This window comes from Oncorhynchus mykiss, chromosome 28, assembly GCF_057628025.1.
Source record: "Oncorhynchus mykiss isolate SJ-2025 chromosome 28, ASM5762802v1, whole genome shotgun sequence".
NCBI lineage: Eukaryota > Metazoa > Chordata > Actinopteri > Salmoniformes > Salmonidae > Oncorhynchus > Oncorhynchus mykiss.
The window spans coordinates 18848450-18860620 of record NC_143049.1 but is presented as its reverse complement, the minus strand read 5'-3'; the positions used below and the strand labels follow the sequence as shown (position 1 = coordinate 18860620).

Sequence of the window (12171 nt, the reverse complement as noted above, 5' to 3'; positions counted from 1 at the left end):
ATATCCATAAAAAGTGTTGTTTAAAGTTTGCCACAAGCCACCTGGGAGACACACCAAACATGTGGAAGAAGGTGCTCTGGTCAGATGAAACCAAAATTGAACTTTTTGGCAACAATGCAAGACGTTATGTTTGGCGTAAAAGCAACACAGCTCATCACCCTGAACACACCATCCCCACTGTCAAACATTGTGGTGGCAGCATCATGGTTTGGGCCTGCTTTTCTTCAGCAGGGACAGGGAAGATGGTTAAAATTGATGGGAAGATGGATGGAGCCAAATACAGGACCATTCTGGAAGAAAACCTGATGGAGTCTGCAAAAGACCTGAGACTGGGACGGAGATTTGTCTTCCAACAAGACAATGATCCAAAACATAAAGCAAAATCTACAATGGAATGGTTCAAAAACAAACATATCCAGGTGTTAGAATGGCCAAGTCAAAGTCCAGACCTGAATCCAATCGAGAATCTGTGGAAAGAACAGAAAACTGCTGTTCACAAATGCTCTCCATCCAACCTCACTGAGCTCGAGCTGTTTTGCAAGGAGGAATGGGAAAAAATGTCAGTCTCTCGATGTGCAAAACTGATAGAGACATACCCCAAGCGACTTACAGCTGTAATCGCAGCAAAAGGTGGCGCTACAAAGTATTAACTTAAGGGGGCTGAATAATTTTGCACGCCCAATTTTTCAGTTTTTGATTTGTTAAAAAAGTTTGAAATATCCAATAAATGTCGTTCCACTTCATGATTGTGTCCCACTTGTTGTTGATTCTTCACAAAAAAATACAGTTTTATATCTTTATGTTTGAAGCCTGAAATGTGGCAAAAGGTCGCAAAGTTCAAGGGGGCCGAATACTTTCGTAATGCACTGTATGTACTGTATTTTATACCATCTTCTGCACCTTGCCTATGCCGCTGGGCCGTCCCGTCGCTCATCCACATACTTATATGTACATATTCTCATTCACACCTTTAGATTTGTGTGTATAAGGTAGTTGTTGGGGAATTGTTAGATTACTTGTTAGATATTACTGCACTGTCGGAATTTGAAGCACAGCATTTCGCTACACTCACATTAACATCTGTTAACCATGTGTATGTGACCAATACAATTTGATTTGCGCGATCGGTTCTCTATCGCTCATTTGCACGTCACGTCAATGATATCATGTCACCGTGTGGGACAGTGGGTCAATTAACCTTGTCGGAGTGGGCACCCTGATTTTAGTTTGTGAGCTAGGCAGGCTACTCTCTGGGAAGGTCTCCCACTCAGAAGTATGAGATGTAGAGGGGGGCGGATGTAGGTTGACCTCAGGTCTCCCCACTGGAAGCCCGAGGTAGGGGGAGCGGGGGAATCGATCAAATATCGCACCTCTAACTTTGTACAGTACTAATGCAATTAGTCAAATCAGTCACACTATGTAATGCTACCAAATACACCACAATTCATTCATAATACTGTGAATATATAGTTTCATAGGCATATCGTTGCATTTTTTTCTGGTTTGTGCAAAATCATGAATATATATTTTCGCAGACATATCGTTGCATTTTTTTCTGGTTTGTGCAAAATCGTTAATAACAATATAAAACCATTCGGCACACCACCAAGGTGAATTGGTTTAGTCTTGACTCTTGGTTGACAGTGTTGGGGGATGGGTATAATGTATTGATGCTCGAGTGCCAAATCAACACAAATGTATTTTTATTTGTCTTTGTTACTTATTTTTTATATTTATGAGTCTTATTTTTGTAAATATTTTTTATGTATATAGTTTTAAATGTTATGATTATGTATTTGTGTCGTTCCAAATGTCTGAATAATGTTTTATTTTTTTGTGTTGGCGGGGGACGCTGAAATGGGGGGTTCGCCCAGGGAGCCATACAAGCTAGAACCGCCACTGCTTGGGTGTACGAGATTTTACTGCAGAAGAGTTACAAGATGTTTTGAATTATAGTGTCCCATCCTCCCAGTCTGCTGGCCTGGAGTAGGATCAGATGGGGCAAAAGTAGCGGAATAGTGGTAAGGTTTTAATGGGTGCAGGGTTAGTTGGTAGGGCAATACATCAATAAAATCAATGTATTTTACAGTGTGATGAAGCCATACTACAGAATAATAGGCTGATACACAGCCAATACAGTAGTCGGCGGCATGCCCCTATAACATTTGTTTGCGGACTGTCATAATACCAAAGAAGAAGCCTTGCCGGGAGTGGCGCTGGCGAAAAGAGGATGGTCTTTGGCATTCTGGAAGGCTTGAACAAAATTCCAACTTCCAGCAGCCGCGTGTCTCCCTGGAGTTCGGATGGGATACATCTGTGACTGTATTTCGTTGGGATATGGAAATATGACTGAAACTGACACGGGGCCATAATTTTATTTGAGTGATTTTTATGGGAAATAAATACGTTTCAACACAGTCTGCAACGTCGCTTTTCACAACAGGTAGGTTTACTTTAGCCCATTAAATAGCATGCTAACGTTAGCTGGCTACCTACGAACGTTAGCTAACTTAGTCACATTGTACGGATATTGTTTTAAATGCCAACTACAAACTTCGGAAGAATAGCCAGCTAGCTAAACAGGTTCCACGCGTTTGTTTTGTAGTGTTAGATGTAGCTACCTAACTACACTTCTGAAAACTCTTGCTGTATCGTGTCATCTGTAATTTTAACGTCCTCCCACCCCACAACGAAGTTGTTTGTTGTTGAGGAAAACGTTGGCTTCTTTGTATTGATCGGATCCAACTTCATTTAACGGAGTTTAGCCAGGGCAGGAAAAGAATCGGCGACCACCGTAACGGCATGCCTGTGTTTTCTCCACTGGACCTGTTTTACTTTATCTGAAAAGAAAATAACATAACTTATAGTACGGTGACCAGTGAAAGACGTCTCCGTTAGCTCTCTCGGTCCGAACACAAGAAAAACAGGGTGGCAAGTTTTGCCTCACGAGTTAGTTACTAACGTTAGTCCGCGAGCGAGTCGCATCGATCGGCTTTGCCTCCTGCCTACTTACTTGTTGCTTGGCTTGCTGGTAATAACCTAGCTGGTCATTCATACGGTAGTTTTGGTAAATATTATTAGAAAGGTAATAGCAAGCAATTTTTTTGCGCTAACCTTAGTTATCATTTTCAAATGTCAACTATGCTTATCAATGTTAGCTAACATTGGAATATAAATTGTGTTGTGTATTTCAATATAGCAGTCACTAATGCAAGTCGTTCAAATAAACTTGTTTCACATTCAGCCCAACAATTTGGACCAGATACGGGAACATGGATTACGGTGTGAACTGGAGAGACGAACCCTAACGTTACTTGGAGGACTCGACTGCTGTCTATTTGCTGGGATCTATAGCTTTCGATGTGTGCACTAAAGGATTGTCACCTCTTGTGTGAAGTGAAATGATGGCGTCACGTTGGAAAGGTCCATTCGATGAAGAGGAGAGACTGACCAGACCCTCTTTGTGCAAGGTACATAAGCCCCACTCAAATTCATGCCCAAAATTCCAACATTTTACCACCTTAAAGGTTGTTTTTGGGGGACCCAAAGTTCTTCTCATGGAAATTGGGGTCCCGGAGATGATCAATTAGATGTAGGTTGAGCTACAGGTAACTGCCAAAATAAAGGAAACACTTGAGTAAATTATGGGGATACAAAGTATGTTGAAAGCAGATGTTCCTGAGTTAATTAAGCAATTATCATCCATCATGCTTAGGGTCATGAATAAAAATGCCCAGTTGCCCATTATTTTGGCTACCATGGCTAGAAGAAAAGATGCCAGCTTCAAAATATGCTCCCTTACAAATATTCCACTAACTTAGGTTTTGACACAATAGGAGTAGGCCCAACCTAAGCTTAGTTCTCAACCCAGTTAAGGTCAGCCTGTTCCATCAACCTCAGCTCACTTAAGCCTAGTGTATGTCCATTTAAAAAAAAAAAAATTATTTCACCTTTATTTAACCAGTTAGGCTAGTTGAGAACAAGTTCTCATTTGCAACTGCGACCTGGCCAAGATAAAGCGTAGCAATTCGACACATACAGCAACACAGAGTTACACATGGAATAAACAAAACATACAGTCAATACAGTGGAACAAAAGAAAACAAAAAGTCTATATACAGTGAGTGCAAATGAGGTAAGTTAAGGAAATAAATAGGCCATGGTGGCGAAGTAATTACAATATAGCAATTAAACACTGGAATGGTAGATTGGCAGAAGATGAATGTGCAGGTAGAGATACTGGGGTGCAAAGGAGCAAAATAAATAAATAAATACCAGTATGGGAATGAGGTAGGTAGATAGATGGGCTGTTTACAGATGGGCTATGTACAGGTGCAGTGATCTGTAAGCTGCTCTGACAGCTGGTGCTTAAAGCTAGTGAGGGAGATGTGAGTCTCCAGCTTTAGAGATTTTTGCAATTCGTTCCAGTCATGGGCCGCAGAGAACTGGAAGGAAAGACGACCAAAGCAGGAATTGGCTTTGGGGGTGACCAGTGAGATATATCTGCTGGAGCGCGTGCTACGAGTGGGTGCTGATATGGTGACCAGTGAGCTGAGATAAGGCAGGGCTTTACCTAGCAGAGACTTGTAGATAACCTGTAGCCAGTGGATTTGGCGACGAGTATGAAGTGAGGGCCAAGTGAGGATCGGTAGAATAGTCAGTTTTACGAGGGTATGTTTGGCAGCATGAGTGAAGGATGCTTTTTGGCGATATAGGAAGCCGATTCTAGATTTAATTTTGGATTGGAGATGCTTAATGTGAGTCTGGAAGGAGAGTTTACAGTCTAACCAGACACCCAGGTATTTGTAGTTGTCCACGTATTCTAAGTCAGAGCCGTCCAGAGTAGTGATGCTGGACGGGCGGGCAGGTGCGGGCAGTGATCGATTGAATAGCATGCATTTAGTTTTATTTGTGTTTAAGAGCAGTTGGAGGCCACGGAAGGAGAGTTGTAATGGCATTGAAGTGCGTCTGGAGGTTAGTTAACACAGTGTCCAAGGAGGGGCCAGAAGTATACAGAATGGTGTTGTCTGCGTAGAGGTGGATCAGAGAATCACCAGCATCAAGAGCAACATCATTGATGATTACAGAAAAGAGAGTCGGCCCGAGAATTGAACCCTGTGGCACACCCATAGACTGTCAGAGGACCGGACAACAGTCCCTCCGATTTGACACACTGAACTCTATCAGAGAAGTAGTTGGTAAACCAGGCGAGGCAATCATTTGAGAAACCAAGGCTGTCGAGTCTGCCAATAAGAATGTTGTGATTGACAGTCGAAAGCCTTGGCCAGGTCGATGAATACGGCTGCACAGTAATGTCTCTTATCGATGGTGGTTATGATGTCGTTTAGAACCTTGAGCCTGGCTGAGATGCACCCATGACCAGCTCTGAAACCAGATTGCATAGCAGAGAAGGTATGGTGGGATTCGAAATGGTCAGTAATCTGTTTGTTAACTTGGCTTTCGAAGACCTTAGAAAGACAGGGTAGGATAGATATAGGTCTGAAGCAGTTTGGGTCTAGAGTGCCACCCCCTTTGAAGAGGGGGATGACCGCGGCAGCTTTCCAATCTTTGGGAATCTCAGACGATAGGAAAGAGAGGTTGAACAGGCTAGTAATAAGAGTTGCAACAATTTCGGCAGATATTTTTAGAAAGAGAGGGTCCAGATTGTCTAGCCTGGCTGATTTGTAGGGGTCCAGATTTTGCAGCTCTTTCAGAACATCAGCTATCTGGATTTGGGTAAACCTAGTAAAACCCATTTTATCATGAATCATTTTGACCAATCACTGATATTGGAGTGTTTAACTGCTGTGTCGCTAGAGCAGATGAAACATACTGTAGTGATGCATCCAGTGTAGTTATTTATCCACAGTTGGTGTGCCACTAGTGAATGGGTTGTTTTTCTCTAAGGAGCCCTAGCCTATAAAGGCTCTATTAGACAGACCCCCCTCTCCACTCCTGTGATCTGTACTTCATTAAAGCCCAGGACTTAACTTGTTTAGCAGCCATTTACAGAGCATTATATGGCTCTCTGATGGATATCGGAAATTGGATAGAGGACTCTGCTTTCTTCCTGTAGGCTTTGGGTTGTCTGTTATGCTCAGTCTCTGGTAAATATAGAGATGGGTTAGGGTTAGCTTAGGCTATTTTATCCAGTTTAATTTCTCCATTACACTGTGTAAAGGCTGGACACTGTAAAATGTGTAGTTTAAAACTGTCTAGTGTTCTGCCTTCTTGTCGATTTAAACAAAAGTTCTGTTTTCCTTTTGATGGCACTCCTAATAGGGAAGTAATGATTCACCGCGTCAGTCCCGGTTCAAATGTTTAAGATATGAGTTCATCGGTCTGGAGGATTCCAAACAGATCCAAATGTACCATGCATTTGTCAGAAAATCGGTACAAAAGTTATGAATCACTGGTTTACTATTTTTGTTGTTGTTGATCAAATTACTTTCTACCTTCCGAAAATACCTTTAATCTTTTGTGACAACTGCATCCTTCTTGTCTAACTAAGCATGTCATTAGGTTGACAGTCATTGATCTACAAGTAATTTTGCCTACCAAACAACCCCAGACAATATCAGTAGCCTAGTCAAAATGCTCGCTGTGCACAGCTTCGTGCGCTGACCAATGAGAAGTAGGCCTGTTCCTGATCTGGCTCATCTATGCATCACCTTCAGCATTCAAATAAAAAAAAGTTAGTAAAAAAGAAAAGCAAACTAACTGATAGTGGGCTGTTAGATGCCCAATTTCCCTTATGGCTCAGCTCAGGTGCCTACATGCACAAGACATACTGTATACATAATTTACACATATACACACACACAGAGAAGTCAGCTCAGACAGATCCAGCTCAAAGCGCCTCAGCAGCAGATTTTCATTTAAGATCGGTGTCCTGTTGAGCTAACGTGCGCTAATGTGATTAGCATGATGTTGTAAGTAACAAGAACATTTCCCAGGGCATAGATATGTATTTTTTTGGGCAGAAAGCTTAAATTCTTGTTAATCTAACTGCACTGTCAAATTTACAGTAGCTATTAGTGAAAAATACCATGCTATTGTTTGAGGAGAGTGCACAACAATGAAAATGTTTATCATGGCAACTGGTTTGATACATTCACCTCTGAAGGTAAATAATGTACTTATATTCAGTAATCGTGCTCTGATTTGGCACCCTGAGGGTCCCGGAGATAAAATATAGCATAGTTTTGTTTGATAAAATACATTTTTACATTCAAATGTAGGAACTGGGTTCGACAGTTTGAACCCCTGCTGTGTGAAGGTTAGTGTATTTTCTGTAGGGAAGCTAATTATCCATAATTAACATATCATTTTTGTATCTTCTCTATAGTTGTGTACTTGAAAATGTATCAATTTACCAATTCGGCACATTTGCACAGACTTGATACAACATTGTGAACAGTAATGCAATGGTTCATTGGATCAGTCTTAAACTTTGAACATACACTGCACACAAAATTCTAAATTGCACCTAGACTGTGATATAATGGCCTGTATCTTGCATTTCAAAGATGATGGGGAAAAAAATAATAAATTAAAACGCATGTTTTTTTCTTTGTATTATCTTTTACCAGATCTAATGTGTTATATTCATCTACATTCATTTCACAGTTCCACAAACTTCAGTGTTTCCTTTCAAATGTTATCAAAAATATGCATATACTTGATTCAGTTCCTGAGCTACAGACAGTTAGATTTGGGTATGTCATTTTAGGCGGAAATTGAAAAAAGTGTCATCAGCAAACGTTCCTTATTAAGAGGTTAAAATGGAAAATGAATGTGTATGCAACAAATGTTAGCACATCAAATCTTATAGATTCTTTATTCTAATCAACTGAATCGTACCGAATCGTTTCAAACTAAAACGTATCGTTCCTGTATCGCATCGGAGCCCTTGTATCGTCATCGAATCGTCGTGAAAGGGACAGATGCACATCGTTAACGCCTAATAAAACTAGTCAATCAGACTGTAATGTTTCAATGAACTGAATGAGTTCATTGATGGTCACTGGAAAATGTTATATTTAAAAAAATATATTTAAAAAAATCAGTGGCCTAGCGTCCTGTTTGCCCCGCACGCATGTTCCCCATTTCGAATTGTTCTGCGCATATGCTGCGCAAAAACCTGTCACTGAAATTCACACTTCTACTCAATACAACACATTGAATTTAGAATACAGAATAGACTGGCTGATTTGCTCATATTTGCAAAGACCTACCTGTGTTTTGGCCTGAGGAATGGGAGTAAGGAATATACATGTCATTGTGTCAGTAAGGAGAAAACACTGCATGAAACCTTTACTCATCAGTTAACACAGACACACACACTGTCTCCCTCTCTCTCGTAAACACACACACACCCCACTCTCTCACCCACAAACTTACACACACACACTGCTCCCAACTTTTAAAACATTAGACACCAAACAGAATTTAAGGAGCACCAGAATTAAATAGATTTTTTTTTTAGTTAAGAACTATATGAATCCTACCTTTTGATGCACATCTCATGAGTAGTAGGCCCTTTTCCTTTCTTCCTGTGCCAATCAAATTTGCCTAAACCTACTATCAAGTTACCAGGTTGTTAGGTAGCTAGGAAACATGACTGAACAACGTTAGCAACCTGAGATTTGTTTGAAACGGCCAGCAACATGGTTTGTGAAATTATATGAAATGCGTGTGAATCCCCATAGAAAGAAAAAAAAGGCATCTGGTAATATGGGTGATCAAAAAAAAAACCTGTTTAGGCTAGAGACTTTTTTTGAGAGTTTTCTTTGCTGTAAAAACTGCAAGTATGCCTGTTGTGAAGCGGTGCTCCTTTTCCCCTCTGACACTCAGAGGCTGCATGATGGTGAACTTGCAAAGTATACTCTGAATGGACTGTGCTCTTGGCTATAACAGGCGATTAAATGATATAATGTATCAACATTGCTTGCTCTGCGTGCTGCTCCAATGTTAATAGTGTACATTTGTTACAACAGAAGACTCATTAGGGTTTGCATCACAGCTAAAGTATAAAACTGACACAGGAATAGATGCGCATGAAGAGCGGGATGAAGAGAAGCAGGTGAGAGCTGTTAGGGGATGTGGCTGGCTGATTACAGCTGCCACACACATACGCATGAAAGTGAAGTGGATATTACTGGACCTGCGCATACAAGAGACTAGTGGCTCTTGCTTCAATTCAACTGCATTTATAAACAAAACTGACTTGATAAACATTTTATAACAGGCACCAGCAGGTTATTTAGATCAGTAGGGCTGAAAAGAGGTAGTAGTATCATGTGAAACGGTACAACGGTATTCTAAAATGTTGGTATAATAAGTGTCATGACGTTTTGGTACCGTGATATTACTGTGGTAACGGTGTACCGTGCAACATATGCTCGCTTTGAGGCAAGCAACACTGAAGCATAAATGAGAGCACCAGCTGTTCCAGACGACTGTGTTTGATCACGCTCTCCATAGCCGATGTGAGAAAGACCTTTTAAACAGGTAAACATTCAAAAGGCTGCAGGGCCCGACGGATTACCAGGACGTGTACTCAGAGCATTCGTGGACCAACTGGCAAGTGTCTACATTGACATTTTCAACCTCTCACTGTCTGAGTCTGTAATACCAACATGTTACAAGCAGACCACCAAAGTCCCTGTGCCCAAGAAAGCGAAGGTAACCTAGTGGTTTGAGCGTTTCGCTTACTGGATCGAATCCCCAAGTTGACAAGGTAAATATCTCTCGTTCTGCCCCTGAGCAAGGCAGTTAACGCACTGTTCCCCGGGCGCCGAAGACGTGGATGTCGATTAAGGCAGCCCCCCGAACATCTGATTCAGAGGGGTTGGGTTAAATGAGGCATTCAGTTGTACGATTCAGGCGGCATTCAGTTGTACAACCTTTCCACTTTCCCCTAAATGACTACCGCCCCGTAGCACTCACGTTGGTAGCCATTAAGTGCTTTGAAAGGCTGGTCTTGGCTCACATCAACACCATCATCCCAGAAACCCTAGACCCACTCCAATTCGCATAACGCCCCAACAGATCCACAGATGACACAATCTCAATCGCACTCCACACTGCCCTTTCCAACCTGGACAAAAGGAAAACCTATGCGAGAATGCTGTTCATTGACTACAGCTCAGCGTTCAACACCATAGTGCCCACAAAGCTCATCACTAATTGAAGGACCCTGGGACAAACACCTCCCTTTGTAACTGGATCCTGGACTTCCTGATGGGCTGCCCCCGGGTGGTAAAGGTAGGCAACAACACATCTGCCACGCTTATCCTCAACACTGCGGCCCCTCAGGGGTGTGTGCTTAGTCCCCTCCTGTACTCCCTGTTCACCCACGACTGTGTGGCTAAGCATGACTCCAACACCACCATTAAGTTTGCTGACGACACAAGTGGTTGGCCTGATCACTGACAACGATGAGACCGACTATAGGGAGGAGGTCAGACTACAGGAAAGGGAGGGCCAAACAGGCCCCCATTCTCATTGATGGGGCTGTAGTGGAGCGGGTCAAGAGTTTCAAGTTCCTTGGTGTCCACATCACCAACAAACTATCATGATCCAAACACACAGACAGTTATGAAGAGGGCACGACAACACCTTTTTCCCCCCAGGAGACTGAAAATATTTGTCATGGGTCCCCAGATCCTCAAAAAGTTCTACAGCTGCACCATCAAGAGCATCCTAACCGGTTGCATCACCACCTGGTATGGCAACTGCTCAGCATCCGACCGCAAGGCATGACCGAGGGTATTGTGTACGGCCCAGTACATCACTGGGGCCAAGCTTCCTGCCATCCAGGACCTAAACTCAGCAAAAGATTCAACAACTGAGACATAAACTGAACAAGTTCCACAGACATGTGACTTACAGAAATTGAATAATATGTTCCTGAACAAAGGGGGGGCGGGGGTCAAAATCAAAATAACAGTCAGTATCTGGTGTGGCCCTGGCTGCATTAAGTACTGCAGTGCATCTCCTCATAGACTGCACCAGATTTGCCAGTTCTTGCTGTGAGATGTTACCCAACTCTTCCACCAAGGCACCTGCAAGTTCCTGGACATTTCTGGGGGGAATAGCCCAAGCCCTTACCCTCCGATCCAACAGGTCCCAGACGTGCTCAATTGGATTGAGATCCGGGCTCTTTGCTGGCCATGGCAGAACACTAACATTCATGTCTTGCAGGAAATCATGCACAGAATGAGCAGTATGGCTGGTGGCATTGTCATGCTGGAGGGTCATGTCAGGATGAGCCTGCAGGAAGGGTACCACATGAGGGAGGAGGATGTCTTCCCTATAACCCATATTGTTGAGATTGCCTGCATTGACAACAAGCTCAGTCCGATGATGCTGTGCAACACCGCCCCAGACCATGACGGACACTCCCCCTCCAAATTGATCCCGCTTCAGAGTACAGGCCTCGGCGTAATGCTAATTTCTTCGATGATAAATGCAAGTCAGACCATCACTCCTGGTGAGACAAAACCGTGACTCGGCAGTAAAGAGCACTTTTTGCCAGTCCTGTTTGATCCAGCGACGGTGGGTTTGTGCCTATTGGCGACGTTGTTGCCTGTGACGTCTGGTGAGGATCTGCCTTACAACAGCCTTACAAGCCCTCGGTCCAGCCTCTCTCAGCCTATTGCGGTTAGTCTGAGCACTGATGGAGGGATTGTGCGTTCCTGGTGTAACTCGGGCAGTTGTTACCATCCTGTACCTGTCCCCAAGGTGTGATGTTCGGATGTACTGGTTCTGTGCTGGTTTTACACGTGGTCTGCCACTGCGTCCGTCCGTCTTGTCTCCCTGTAGCGCTGTCTTAGGCGTCTCACAGTACGGACATTGCAATGTATTGCCCTGGTCACATCTGCAGTCCTCATGCCTCCTTGCAGCATGCCTAAGGCACGTTCACGCAGATGAGCAGGGACCCTGGGCATCTTTCTTTTGGTGTTTTTCAGAGTCAGTAGTAAGGCCTCTTTAGTGTCCTAAGTTTTCATAACTGTGACCTTAATTGCCTACCATCTGTAAGATGTTAGTGTCTTAACGACCGTTCCACAGGTGCATGTTCATTAATTGTTTATGGTTCATTGAACAAGCATGGGAAATTAAACCCTTTACAATGAAGCTCTGTGAAGTTATTTGGATTTTTACGAA

At 42.9% G+C, this 12171-nt stretch overlaps 1 protein-coding gene across 6 annotated transcripts in view; it reads left to right on the top strand.

Annotated features, from left to right (window-relative positions):
- The first annotated feature begins 2189 nt into the window (after window positions 1-2189).
- LOC110508654 (rho GTPase-activating protein 21) overlaps window positions 2190-12171 on the top strand; it is an 87427-nt gene continuing 77445 nt past the window's right edge. For all 6 annotated transcript variants that reach the window (XR_016492867.1, XR_016492865.1, XR_016492866.1 and 3 more), the window contains exons 1-2: window positions 2190-2443; window positions 3245-3470. Coding sequence is in view for 3 of the 6 variants with exons in the window: in XM_021589341.3 (XP_021445016.3) it covers window positions 3402-3470 (69 nt within the window). In the remaining 3 variants the exon portion in view is untranslated. The remainder of the gene's footprint in view (window positions 2444-3244; window positions 3471-12171) is intronic.